This window comes from Euprymna scolopes, chromosome 1 (genome assembly GCF_053919585.1).
Source record: "Euprymna scolopes isolate OS-2025 chromosome 1, ASM5391958v1, whole genome shotgun sequence".
In the NCBI taxonomy this organism is placed as follows: Eukaryota; Metazoa; Mollusca; class Cephalopoda; order Sepiida; family Sepiolidae; genus Euprymna; species Euprymna scolopes.
Window position 1 is genome coordinate 2,091,042 of NC_136482.1, and position 14,730 is coordinate 2,105,771.

The 14,730-nt window shown below is 37.8% G+C and overlaps 1 protein-coding gene across 1 annotated transcript in view; it reads left to right on the forward strand.

Annotated features, from left to right (window-relative positions):
- The window catches only part of LOC145244699 (dynein axonemal heavy chain 3-like), a 382,877-nt gene that overhangs the window by 305,770 nt on the left and 62,377 nt on the right, over window positions 1–14,730 (forward strand). Inside the window, exons 61-64 of the mRNA XM_080107154.1 lie at window positions 3,072–3,243; window positions 9,246–9,332; window positions 10,852–10,968; window positions 12,835–13,020. Coding sequence (XP_079963280.1) covers window positions 3,072–3,243; window positions 9,246–9,332; window positions 10,852–10,968; window positions 12,835–13,020 — 562 coding nt within the window. The remainder of the gene's footprint in view (window positions 1–3,071; window positions 3,244–9,245; window positions 9,333–10,851; window positions 10,969–12,834; window positions 13,021–14,730) is intronic.

Sequence of the window (14,730 nt, forward strand, 5' to 3'; positions counted from 1 at the left end):
GAGCTTGGTTAATTAAGGTCTCAAATATTTTGGCCCAAAGTGGGAGGAGGCTAATAGGGCGATAATTTACTGGGTCAGTTCTTTCGCCAGAATTCTTGAATACTGGTACCACAGAAGCAGTTTTCCAGCAGCCCAGAAAGCAAGATTCATTAAGGCATTTGTTGTAGAGTTTGGAGAGAACTGGAGCTACTTCGGCTGAGCACTTTTTTAATAGCACAACTGGGATGAGGTCGGGTCCACATGCTTTTGAAGTGTCAAGCTTTCTTATGATAGCATGCACCTGAGCAGGGGTGATTTTCAGATCGTCTAGTGTGGCGTCTGTCTGCATAGGAAATTGAGGTAGGGAGTGGTTGGGAGGGTCCAGTGTGGAGTTGAAGGCAAACCGACTGGCAAGCATGTTAGCCTTTTCGGTTGCTGAGCAAACAACCTCGTGATTGTTGGTTAGTGGGGGAATTGTTGATTGCCCATTATTTACTACACTGTTGTAGATTTTCCAGAAGTTACGAGTTCCTAGTTTTTGTGCTTCGATGCGTTTTTTAGTGGTTTCCGTAAATTCCCTCTTAGCTGTCGCTATTTCTTTCTTAATGTTACTTCTAGCTTCTATGTACTTCTGTCTGTTTGAACTGGACTTATGGCGGTTTAATCTGCGGTATGCATGCTGCCTTTGAGCAATGGCAGTTGCGCAAGTCGAAGTAAACCATTGGGGAGAGTGGGGCATGCTATAGAATTTCCGCATGGGAACATGCGCTTCGATTGCAATTTTGAATTCAGTGGTCTCAGTTGCACACTGTTCAGCAGGAAGAGAAAAAATATTTCACCATGGGGCATCTCTGATAAGATCTCTGATGGCTTCCCAGTCGGCCTTTTTATAATATCTCGTTGTTTTGAGCACTGGCTCTTGTTTTGGGTCTAGAGTTTAGGGCGATTTCAACCATTATCACTGCATGATCAGCGTTCCCAAGTGAGCTGTCGGCTTTCGTTACACAATCATCAGGAACTGTGGTCAGAAACAGATCTAAAAGTGATGCGTTTTGTTCTTCCTGATCAGGGAAACGGGTTGGAAAAGTAACAATTTGCGATAGGGAGTGAGATACAGAGAAGCTATGTGTTGCGCTGCCTGCTGCATCTGTGTAAGTAGAGAATCCAAGCCAGTTTTTGTGATGGACAATTAAGTCACCAAATACATGTACTTGGGCGCTAGTGTCGAGGGAGAGTGCTGTGTCTATGCTGTCAGATACTTTGTTTATTATGGTGCAGTCTTGGGTCGAGGGAGAGTGGTAGAGAAAGTAAAAGTAGTTGATGTTGTGTTGCATGATTAGTCTAAAGCACATAAAGGCTTGATCATCCGTTTCTAGTTTAGTTTCTCTAGTCAAGGGAAGGGTATTACGAATGTAAACTCCAAGTCCGTGCATATGTCTGTCAGAGTCCTTACGGCAGAGTGGGAGATATCCAGGCATGTTAAAGTAGTTAGAGGGGATGGAGGAGTGTAGGTTAGTGTCACTTAGCTAAGATATCCGGGGTATTTTTTAGGAGAAATGCTTCAACATCAGCTAAATTAGTTCTAAGCCCACGAATATTTGTGAATGCAAGCCTCAAGGGAGGAGGCAAGTTGGATTTGTTTGTCCCTATACTTGGTTTAAGCTTATTTTTAGATTGTACTGTCATCATGTTTTTAACGAGTTTCAGTTAGGTTAGGGGGAGCCGAACAGGAGGTTATACAGAGTATCACACATGCATCACAAGTAGACCATCAACTCACCCTCCATCAACTAGGACTGTGGCCTCAGGAAAGCCCACCGGGGATGAGTGCAGGGTCCCTTTCCATGCGCGCCATGGCACTGCAAACATCCCGATATTATACAACTGTTGATGGAGCAGCCGCTCTAAGCGCTACCAAAGAGTTAGGGCACCTGTATTACCAGTCGGAAACAGCAGCCAGTAACTGTCAATCCGGTACCCTCAACCCATCAGAGGAAGGTCAACCCAATCTAATTGCTCAGGCATATATAGTACTCAAGCATTCTCAAGTGCCCAGCTTTAGGGGTGGTTGTGTCGGGAGTAGGGAAACGGCGTTCATTGCCCTAGACAAGAAACAAGATCTACCACTGGGTGTTTCTATCGAATCACTGTGATAGTATCTCTGCGTCTGACTAATAGGCAAAGAAGGAGTATGGAAGCCGGGCGATAGGCAGAACCTATCTACTCCGTTTCTTCCAACTCCTGGAATGCTCAACGGCAAGTAAGTTTCTCTTCTGATTCACAAAGTAGTCAGCCATCACTACTGCATCTCAGCGACCCTGACACCTGGTCTCCATCGTTTTAAGGTCCAGACAGAATACATTTCCCTTTCACTCATTAAACCCAGGTTCTCAGGAAACTAGTCCACGTGTAAAAATAGGTAGTCCATCTTGATGCTCATGTTGCAGCTCAGGTTTCTGAAATCAGTCAACATAGTTTCTGGCATTATTGTTATTTCACGCATTTCCAGTTCCATTTCGTTAATTGAAATTTCAAACTGGGCTTCTGATGAATCGCTGAATCTGAAGACCATCAAAAATGCCAGCTTTCAGCTTCTCCATGGTCAATCCTGAAAAAAGCCTGGCACGAGTAAGTGAAGCAGTCACCATCCTTGTCCAGAGCCTAAGTAAACTGTTTGATTAAGCCAAGCTTGATGTGCAGCGGTGTGAAAAGTATTCTATCTGTCCACCAGAAGGTCGTTGATTCCAATTCTTTCCGCACAGGTCAGTCATTCTCTGTGTATGCTGAGCACCCATATTTGGAAGATTTCAAGCTTTTATGATTTTAAATTGACCCCTTTTCAACAGACTCACTAAGAACCCTCAGATCTGAATACTTCTTTTCATTAAAATAACCATTTCCAATAAACGATATGGCATACATGTGAACAAAAATGTAACAAACAACACGTGACCATAGTTTAAAAAACTTGACCGGATGTGCAGAACAATATGATTTTGTGATTCAGTGCATCAGATAAAATCAGCTTAAAACCGCAGACAGCAAATTTGTTGTTGACCAGTGTTAAGTGTTTGGTTTTCTTTTTGTCGCAGTTACTCGGTGGACAACGCAATTATCGTGAGCAATGCTGGGCGGTGGCCGTTGATGATTGACCCTCAAGGTCAAGCCAACAAGTGGATCAAAAATATGGAAAGGTCAAACAAACTAGAGGTCATCAAACTTACCGACCCAGCATATACGAGAGTAATTGAAAATTGCCTGCAGGTAAGATCAGTGTAAACTGTATTTTCAACTATATTAAAAACTATAATAACAACTTATAAGCGACAGACGTGGTTGGAGGTGCAGATAATTTTCAAAATCTTTTCTTGGCAATAAGAGAAAGAAATTTAAAAAGATACTTCAGAGGCAAAAAACAAACAAACAAAATTTATTTTTAAAAAGGAAAATTTTGTTTGCTAAAAACTTATATCGTTTGGAAATTAGGTATTAGTGCATATTTTAAACCGGGCGTATCTAAGCGTCTGCTCGGCTTTGCCCGGAGCATGACATCATCCGCTCGAGTTAGCTTGTAATCAGACGTAAGACTTCAAACAGGCACAGTGCGGAGCAACTAGCAGACAACTTTCGGATCAATATTGGAAGAAAGTAGATAAATAAAGCTAAATGTTACATGGAAAAACGTGAAGACTAACAGCACGATGAAACAAACAACGGTATACGCTCTAAGAAGCAGTTTTTTGTCATGAGGAGTTAGATGCATTAATGCATTAAAAAAGCGGCAGATGTAGTTAGAGGTGCATTGAAAAAATACTTTCAAAGATAAAAAAAGTACATAATTTGTTTAGAAAAAAAAATGTTTGCTACACATTATATATCCAAAATGAAAAAAAGAGCACAGAAAAATGGTTATTACATAAAAATATGTTTGCGATGAAAAAACATTAAATGAATAATAAAACAAAATTATGGTAAGTCGTCTTTTTCTTTTTTAATTTTTTATTTCTACGATTTCCAATAATTTTACTATTTTTCTGTTTCATACCGTTGTTAAGCTCTGATCATTGGCGATACTCGGCAGAATCCGGCGGTGGACGTCATGTTTCGGACAAAGCCGAGTGGATGTTTTGATACGTCCGGTTCAAAATCTGCACAAGTACTATAAATTGTCTGTTGTACGCAAATATAAACATGTGATTGTTTGTTAAAAAGGAATAGACAGAGTAAATATTATTAAGTCAGTTATTTTTTACATTTAATACCTGCTGGCGAATCACACGTAGGTCTAACGGAGTTTGGAAATATAGTAGATATTGGTTTATAAATTTGGAGAAATTAACAAAAAACATGAAAAATAACGATTAAAAAAAAAGATTTTTAATATTTTTGGATAATTTGCCCCCAAATTGTTAAAAATAAATGTATTCTTTCGATATAATATTGCGCAGTAAAAGCACTAAAAGCTATCTTTGCACTTGTCTTATTTTTTTAAAGAATACGCGTTAAAATATTAAAAGTAACGTTTCAATGATGTCTCTTTATATTTCCAACACCTCCGAAAAGAAGAAAATAATTTCGAGGACAAAATTAAAGTTGGAATTAATTTCTAACAAAGTAAACATAAAAAGGTATACAGCATTTAGTTCAACGAAAATTGATTTTTTGTTTTAAAAAGATATAATTTCCAATGTTTTCTACCAATAAAAAGAATATATCTTTTCATCGGCGTCACTCTCATACAAATACTAAATAGTGTGTTCATTTCCACACATTTTTTTAATTATATTTTCACCCCAAACAAGGCACATTGCCACTTTGTTGTAGGGAGCTACTATCAGGGACATAAGCATCAGGAGTACTGTGTAGGAAGTTGGGCAGCAAGATGTTGGTTCACGTTGCACTTGAACTTCTGCATGTCAGTACAGTCAGGGAAGTAGGGACCTGGAAGCGAATTCAAAACTCTAGCTGTTCTGGGAAAGAAGCTACTGGAGTAGAAGGCTTTCTTACATCTAGAGATCTCTACTGTGAAGGGGTTGAATTTAGCTGCTTGTCGGGTTTGTCGGGGGTATTTACGTCGAGGGGGCACAAGTGCTTGCAGTTCGTCAGAGCATTCACCGTTAAAGTACTTGTAGAACAGGAATAGGGATGCAACATTTCGTCGATGTGACAGAGGCTGAAGTTTAGCTGACAGTTCAGGACCTATTTGATTGGCGACTCTCTTTTGAACCTTGTCTAGGAGCGAGAGACTAGTGGTAGATGCACCAGCCCAAATATGACAACAATACTCCATACATGGGCGAATGGTGGCCTTATAGAGGTATAGGATACTTTCAGGCGTTAATAGTTTTCTAGCACGGTAGAAAGAACCTACCTTCTTCGCAGCGGTCCTGAAAATGTTCTCAATGTAATTGTTCCAACTCATGTTTCCTGTGAACGTTAGGTCGAGGAGTTTCAAAGATGTACTTTCAGATAAAGAGTCTTTTGCCATTGCTATTGGCAGTAGGAAAGGTTTCTTGTAATTATTGAAGGAAAGATATCTCACCAATGATGCAATTCTCTGTCTATATAAGAGCCAAGTACGTCTAAAGATGGAGTACTGCTGCCACATCTGGGCAGGAGCTGCTAAAAACAGCCTATCCTGCTTTGACAGAGTACAAAATAGACTTCGTGGCTTGGTGGGGGATGCCCTTTTCTCTTCCCTGCAACCTCTTTCCCACAGAAGAGACGTAGCGAGCCTGTCTTTGTTCTATCGTTATTTCCATGGAAAGTGCTCGTCTAAGCTCCATCTCTGGTTCCCCCTCACCAATCTTTTTCAAAAAGCACCCGACTAGCTGAAACCACCGTCAATAATTTTCCCCACTCCCTATCTGTGCCTAAATCAAAACGTAGATTCCACGAACAAAGCTTCTTTCTAAGAACTCTGTTCCACTTGCCTGTTTCCCTCCCGACTTCAACCTGGATGTCTTCAAGTCCAACACAAACAAATTCCTAATAGAACTTCCTCCCTAAGTAATGACACCTTATCAATTCTCCAATACTACTGCTACACTATCCCTTTGAGTACTGTACACATAATAACCGAGTGGCCATTGTAAAAAAAAACAAACAAAAAAACGAAAAACAAGTTTAGTCTTTGCAGCATTGAAGGTGACCATCCATTTTGTCCCCATTCCACTACCGATCGGAGGTCTTCTTCTAGTGTTTCTGCAATTTCTTTAGATATGTGTTCATTTAGTTTCCTGTCGTGTCTGTTATAGAGCGTGGTGTCGTCAGCATACATACCCATCTCACAGACAATTTTGTCAGGGAGGTCATTTATGAATATTAGGAATTGCAGAGGTCCCAGGATATACCCCTGAGGCACTGGATTTTTCTCTTATCTAAGAAGGATCTAATTATGTCATGTATTCTTCCAGTGATGCCGTATGACCTGACTTTCTTGAGAAGACCCTCATGACATACCCTGTCAAAAGCCTTAGATATATCTAGAGCTACCGCTCTACCTCCCCCGATTTGTCCAGTGACTGGTATATACGTTCTGAGATTACAGTTAGGATGTCTGCTGTTGAACGGACTTGTCTAAATCTATATTGTTGGTCAGTCAGAAGTTTAGCATCTGTAAGGTGATGGTTAGAGCATGGTTAATTATGGTCTCAAATATTTTGGCAAAAAGTGGGAGGAGGCTAATAGGGCGATAATTTACTGGGTCAGTTCTTTCGCCAGAATTCTTGAAAACTGGCACTACAGAAGCAGTTTTCCAGCAGGCAGGACAGCAAGCTTCATTAAGGCATTTGGTGTAGAGTTTGGAGAGAACTGGAGCTACTTCGGCGGCGCACTTTTTTAATAGCACAGCTGGGATGAGATCAGGTCCACATGCTTGTGCAGTTTCAAGCTTTCTTATGATAGCATGCACCTGAGCAGGGGTGATTTTCAGATCGTCTAGTGTGGCGTCTGTCTGCAAAGGAAAGTCTGGGAGAGAGTGGTTAGCAGAGTCCAGTGTGGAGTTGAAGGCAAACCGTCTGGCAAGCATGTTAGCCTTCTCAGTTGCTGAGCAAACAACCTCATGATTGTTGCATAGTGGGGGATTTGTTGATTGCCCATTATTTACTACACTGTTGTAGATTTTTCAGAAGTCTCGAGTTCCTAATTTCTGTGCTTCGATGCGTTTTTTTGAGTGGTTTTAGTAAATTCTCTCTTAGCTGTCGCTATTTCTTTCTTACAGTTATTTCTGGCTTCTATGTACTTCTATCTGTTTGAACTGGACTCGTGTCGTTTAAATATGCGGTATGCATACTGTCTTTGCGTTATGACAGCTGCACAAGTTGAAGTGAACCATTGGGGAGAGTGGGGTTTGCTATAGAATTTGCGTGTGGAACATGCGCTTTAATTGCCACTTTGAACCATTCAGTGGTCTCATTTGCGCAATGTTCAGCAGGAAGTGAAAAGATATTTTACCATGAAACGTCCCTAATGGCTTCTGTCAGCCGTTTTATAATATCATTTTCCACATATTTTCCTTTTCTAGATAAATATAGAACTTAATATACACAGGCAATCTACTAACACTGCACGAGGAGGAGCGAGTACAAATTAGTCTTATAACGTCGGTAAATTCAGCTTGTGAAGAGGTTGTCTCCCTTACATGAGTAGACGAATATTATAGTTGTTTATCTACTCCCCTCCATCCATGCGAGGGTTGAATGTGACACAAGGCCGAGCTTAATGCAGGATGTGGCTATTACTTAGATGCTCATGATTGGTAATATCTATCTATATGGGTTATATCTCTAGATAGACTTCTCTTCCTCAAACTGAGAACATGTCACTGAGATTCGAAACTCAATACCTGATATTTATATCGTAGAAAAATCAATCCGGTGAGTGAAAGTTCTTTTTTAAAATAATGTAGTCAATTTACTGACCAGGTTGATTAGAATAACTAATATTCATACTAGTAATGTATTCACTAATATTTAATACTTATGGCGTCAAATTAGTTACCATTAGTTATACATACCCGGCGTTACCAGGAGGGAAAAAGCATATTTCTGGATACTAGTAGGTTGGTGCACAAATATTGTCGTTTTCTGACTGAAAGTTTAACATCAAAAGCAACATTATTTTTGCACCAGTCAAGTATTAAATATACACCAAATATCCTAGGTTCTTGAAAGCTTACCATATTTAGGATTTTGGAAGCATAAAACATAACCATTTTTATATCTGAAATTCAAACAAGGAAATAAAATCTCATAGCTTAAAGGAAAATAGCTCACAGGTTAAATGAAACCGTACTTCCGTTTTTAAATTGCAGCTGATGCTGGTTAGACTAATAATTAGTAATAAATAATAATTTTAAATTCTGGTTTGACTAATAATTAGTAATAATAATAATTTTAAATGCAGGTTAGACTAATAATTATTAATAAATAATAATTTTAAATGCAGGTTAGACTAATAATTAGTAATAAATAATAATTTTAAATGCCGGTTAGACTAATAATTAATAATAAATAAAATAAATTAAATAAATCAGTTTTATGTAATATTTCTAAATATTAACAACTTAAAACAATCCTATTACTAATTTGCAATAAAAATTTAAAGTTCATTATTAAAACATATTTTCTTTAATGTAATATGCAAATTAAAGAACCTTTTGAATATTGATTTGTTGAATAAATAGTATATTTAGAAATCGGTATAACTTTTTGTATATATTAACCAAATTGTAGACAAACAAACAGACAGAAATATCACTTTATTATAGTATACAGTAGCTTCCAAAACTAAGGGACAAGATTTTATAAACCTAATATTTGTTAATCTGAAATTTTGGCAACTTGTAGTCATTATCACCCATAATAACATCCTAAAATTGGAATCATTTGCAAAGGATAGAAAAAGAATTTATTGAGATGGTTAAATCATAATTATCTATTCTCCGTTTTTTGTTCTGTGCTATTCACTACTTTTATCTTCTATTTTTAACTGTTTCTTTATCCTTTGTCCTTACCCTAACCCTAACCCTAACCCTATCCTCTTCAAACCACTTCTTTTGTAATTTTATTGTCTATTGCTTATCTTTCCGCCATCTTATGTCTTCTATTATCCTGTCCTCTTCTCGACGTCCATTTCTCAAATGTTTTCTTATGTCCTTTCTTTACTATCTTCGTATGTCTTCTCTGCTTTTACCTGACTATAATTTTCAATTTTAATATTTAATTTTGTATCATTTTATTTGCTATCGGTTACTTGTTTCTCAGTTTGGCCACCCATGTCTTCTTGAAAATGTTCACGAAGAGTTGGATCCTTTGCTAGAACCAATCCTCTTGAAACAAACATTTAAACAGGTAATTTGTTCTTTTCTTTGTGGTGAACCATTTATAATACACGCATTGAAACAAACCGATAAAGTTGATCAGCTAAAATCACTATCAATAAATCCCCCCCACTCTCTAATGAGACTCGGAATGTTGCGTTTGCCGAAAGTTAACTGGTCTTAATTCCCTAAAGAAGGCTCAACTTTAATTTGTTACAGTGACCTCATAACAGTAATATTTTCAAATACGTATTAATAATTAGTTATTAATAATTAATTATTAATAATTAATTATTAATAATTAGTTGTAAGTGAAAATAAATATCTCGTTCTACTCATTAAGTTATAACACCAAATTATAAAATTAATTAGTCAAAGTTGTGTTTAAGCGCTATCTTCCGGCATTCGAAAATATCACCGCATACGAACAACACGCGGATTCTATGTTAACTATTTTCTTCCATTGATCACTATGACGAGGAAAAATGATATTAAATTCTTACGATAGTGTATATCGCCGAAATATTAATTTAAAGAAATAAATATTTGTATATTTTACATAATATTGAGTTGTAATTTAGCTTATAAACGTATTTCATACGTATTTTATTATAAAATTAAGTAAAAATGTGTGACATTACTCGGATTATTTGGATATGGGTGAAGTAATAATTGGAAATGCTAAAGTTGCCCCTAAACTTTTCTGGTGGATACGGGTTAAGTTAGGGTTAGGGTTAAGGTTAGGGTTAGTATAAGAAGACAAAGTAAGAGATATCACATATGCAGGCAAATATGTATCTCCACAAACTCTTTATTTAGAATTTCATTTCTCTATTTAATTTTATCTATATTTTGGTAAATCGTAATTGTATTATTAATTGTTAACAGGGTCCGTTTCCCGGCATTGCCCGTGATGGAATATGCTGTATAATCGGTGTAAATTCCTCTGTTCAAGGAAGGCCGGTATAACAGAATATAAAGGAATGATTTATCTATAAAATAAAAATATCCGTAAAATATTTTAGATGGTATAGTAGGAATCACTGTCAGTAGATTAAAACATACAGTATTATTAATTGTATGTATTCATCGACGACAGTTTTTTTTATACACCAAATGTTAAAATAGAAACACCTCGAAATTATAGAAAAGGTCGACATGACTAATATCATGAACATATCAGCAATAATGTCAGAATGATAACAGTAATAGTAGTACCATTAGCATTAAACATCCCCACCAGCCGCACAGGAAATCGCCGAAAAATATGCCGTCGTCAATCACATAGAACAAATCTTATTACCTTACAATATTGCGTACAGAAAGTTTTTGTTTATATGTCTCCAAAAACATTTTAAGCTTAATGTATTGCACTTCAAATATTACTTCATTTTATTAATTTAATAGAAGTTTCTTCTCACTAAATCTGATGATATCAATCTTTTCTCGTAAACATGTTGTATCTACCTTTCAAATAGTTCGGCATGAACGCCATCTAAATAAATTTCCTACATCATTTTTCTCTTTCATTTTTTCCTTTTGTGTTACAGAATGGACTTGACTTTGTTCGGTTCGGGGATCACGTGGTTGAATTCAGCAAAGATTTTCGTCTTTATATTACGACTCGTTTGAGAAATCCTCATTTCTTACCGGAAGTGTCAGTCAAGGTTTGACCACTTTTTACGTTTTTTTTTTTTTTCAAAGAAAATAATAAAATGTACACAAACACAACGTCATTAAAATTTTTTTAAAAGTTAGCAGCAAACAAAATCGAACGCATTGGTGCGTTTCTTCACTTCAAGTATATGCAAACGAATTCGCGATTTGAATATCCTTATTGGACATTCATCAGAAATTAATGGGATATAATGAGTACAAATTCATAACAAATTAACAAATAAAATATTTTGATTCAATGTTATAATCATCATTGGCGTGTGTTTGTGTGTGTTTGTGCGTGCGTGTGTGTGTGTGTGTGTGTGTTTGCGCCTAATTTAGCATGAAGAATCATATTAATTTCCTCTGAACAAAATAAATGCATCATAGGGGATAAACTACTACTACTACTACTACTACTACTACTACAACTACAACAACAAAACACATATGAACTTCAACATCATTGTATATAATTGTATGCGATGAAGAATGTGCCGTTGATGTAAAAATAAATTACTGCTAATATTACTATTACCACTAATAATAATACGGGTTGTAAACCATAAATTGGCAGTAATTTCAATCCGCAAATTAAGTTTTTAAATCGGCATTAGTTGATGTAATCTTTAGGGTCTGATGTTTTAGATTAGGCAACTAAAAATATAAAAGAATGAGTGCCAGTGTAGAAATTAACCACAGAATTATTATTGCTGATTTATTCCGCTCCGGCCATTAGACATTATTAGAGACACTGGCTGTGCTCTTAGGACCTTTTATCGTATTGTAGCAAACTGAAGGGAAGGCAAAGACACTCAAACGAAGGCTCACAGTCCGGGAAGTGATACAATCCGCACTAGAAGATTTATCATTGGCTTGTAACGGTCCACTGCAGCAAATCCATCACAATCGATGCTGTTTGGAACTGTTACCAGCAGTGGGCAAGTCATGCTTCCTCACTTCAATACAGCGGAATATCTGAGGTTTATGGAGGAAGTTCTATTACACTAGATTAAGAACTATGGTCCTCTAAAAAAGCACTTGCTCATTGCTCAAAAACAGTGCAGAACTTCTTGAAGAGATAGTTGCCGTTTTTTGTGCCTTCAAATATTTGTCCTTCTAGCTCACCAGATTTGAACCCCTGCCACTATTAGTTATGAGGCGATGTTGAGAAAGTCTTCGCCCCCCCCATAACAGTGTAGCCTTCTTGAAGATCCCCATAAGGCAAGCATTCAGCGCTACAAGAAAGAGTCAGCTGTCAAGGCCTGTCGTGCTTTTAGGACTAACATTAAGCAAATTGTGGACGCAGAAGGTGGACGCATAGAATAAAATGTTTGTATTTGCTTGTATTTAATAAAACAATTAAATAAACATGACCAAATTTTTTACTCTCTCTTCTTTATCAAAGATTAAAAGTTTGAGATTTCAAACGGCCAATTTATCGTTTACACCTTGCACTCATAAACACTTTAAAGTTATTGGTTATAATTGCACAATTTGATATCCAGGGTTGGCTTTTGGGGTAACTATATACTCCACATCCTCCTCCTCCTCCTCCTCCTCCTCCTACTACTACTACTACTACTACTACTACTACTACTACTAATAATAATAATAATAAAATAATAATAATAAACACTTACAGATTCCGACACATTGCGCATAATTGCACCATCTCTGCCACGAAGTACCCTGGGCGTTGACAGTGTACCATTGGGTTAACAATATTATTATAACTCCCGCTCCTCCTCCTCCTTCTTCCACTCCTCCTCCTACTCCTCCTCCTACTACTAGTAATGCTAATAATGATAATGAAATTGATAATAACATTAATACATTATTTTCATGTAATGTTTTATTGTCTAATCTTTTTCAAGGTGACTCTGATCAATTTCATGATCACACCGACAGGTTTGGAAGACCAACTTTTGGGGATTGTCGCCGCGCGAGAAAAACCAGATCTGGAAGAAAAAAAGAACCAGTTAATCGTCGAAAGCGCTTGCAATAAACGACAACTAAAAGAAATTGAAGATAAAATATTACAAGTTCTTTCCAATAGTCAGGTAATATAACAATATGAAAACATATCTGGTTTTAGAAGGTTCATTTCTGACAAAAATGGAAGGTTCCCTAGTGATGATTAAACTTGTTTTAGGCTGTCTTGTAATTCTAAAAGACTAAGAATTTTTATTTTGTAAACGATAGTCGAGAGTGGATTTGGGTTTACTTTCGGTAACGTTGTAACTCTCGCTTCCTGTATCCTTTTCTCCTCACATTCACTGAGCGATGTTTCTGACAAAGGAGAAAAATTACTGTTTGCTGAATCTTTTTTTGAATCTATCAATCTTTATCATTGAAAAGCTATTTTTGTACTTTGAAGTAGTATTTACATTTAACTTCTTTCATTAAGTGGCTTCATGCACTATCTGGAGCGATTTCCATAAAACCGCATGATGTTACCGTGTTCTCTGAACAGTGTTACAAATATTTAGATTCCTTTCGTGTAGCATTTTATCTTCATCAGTTGCATCAGTGTATTTTAATTGTAATCCATATTTAATACAAAAAACTTTATGCTTGATTGGCCCACCCTGTTTTAGTCAGAAATGTACTAGATGAGTGACCATTTAGAAATACCAGGCGCTGTATATGGGAGGACGTCGACGCCTATCAGATGGAACTGCAAAAACCTAACATCGTCGTTTTATTACATAATCGCCTTTGTCTAATCTATATAATGTTAACATTTACTTTAGTCACTGGCACAAAATATCTTTCTCTTCTCTTCAGTAGTCCGTCGCTGACGACGATGACGTTGCACCATGCCTAACAGTCCCAGATAGATTACGCCTGATGGACTCGCTGGTGACTGTGGAGTCCAATTCGTGAATTGCATACGCGGCCGCAGGCAGCACAAGGGAAGATGCCGTCTGCCCGCTGCGCCGCGTGCCTTTGGTGTCTTCTTCGCTCTGCTCGGTCCTTATAGGTGGAGGTGAAAGTTTCCAAGCCCTCTTGGCAGATGTTTCGCCATTTTCTCCTATCAGCAGCAGCATGTTCGATGGCGTTGGATTCTATGCCACACTTTTTCAATGATGTTTTCAGTTGGTCCTTGGAACGTTTACGTGGACCCCCAGGGTTGTGTCTGCCCTCTGCAAGTTCCCCGTAGAGGACCTTGCGTGGGAGCCTTTCTGCTGGCATCCGGATGGTGTGACCAAGCCACCTAAGTTGTCTATTTGTTAGAATTATTTCAAGTGGGTCCATTTGAGTGCGCCTGCGTATCTCATTGTGTGGCACCCTGTGCCACCATTTTAAACCTAGTATACGCTATAAGCAGTTGGTATGAAATGCTTCTAGCTTTTTCAGGTGGCATCTATAAGGCACCCATGACTCGCTGCCATACAAGAGGATGGAGAGACAGATTGCTCTATAGACAGAAACCTTGGTGGTGTTGGTGAGGTTACGGTTCATAAAAACTCTGTGCGAGAGTCTACCAAAGGCTGCAGCAGCCAGACCAATGCGCCGTTGGACCTCACTTGTTAGGTCACAGGAGTCAGTGAGCACTGAGCCAAGATAAGTAAACTCTTGAGTGTTTTTCAGTGGCTGTTGGTTGATTGTGAACATTGGTGGTTCCTGACGGTGTTCACATATGTTAAGTGCCTCTGTTTTGTTGATGTTGATGGCTAGACCAGCTCGGGAGTAAATGTTGGAGATAGTGTTGATGGTGCGCTGAAGACCCTCTTCAGATGAGCTCACCAGAGCTGGGTCGTCAGCGT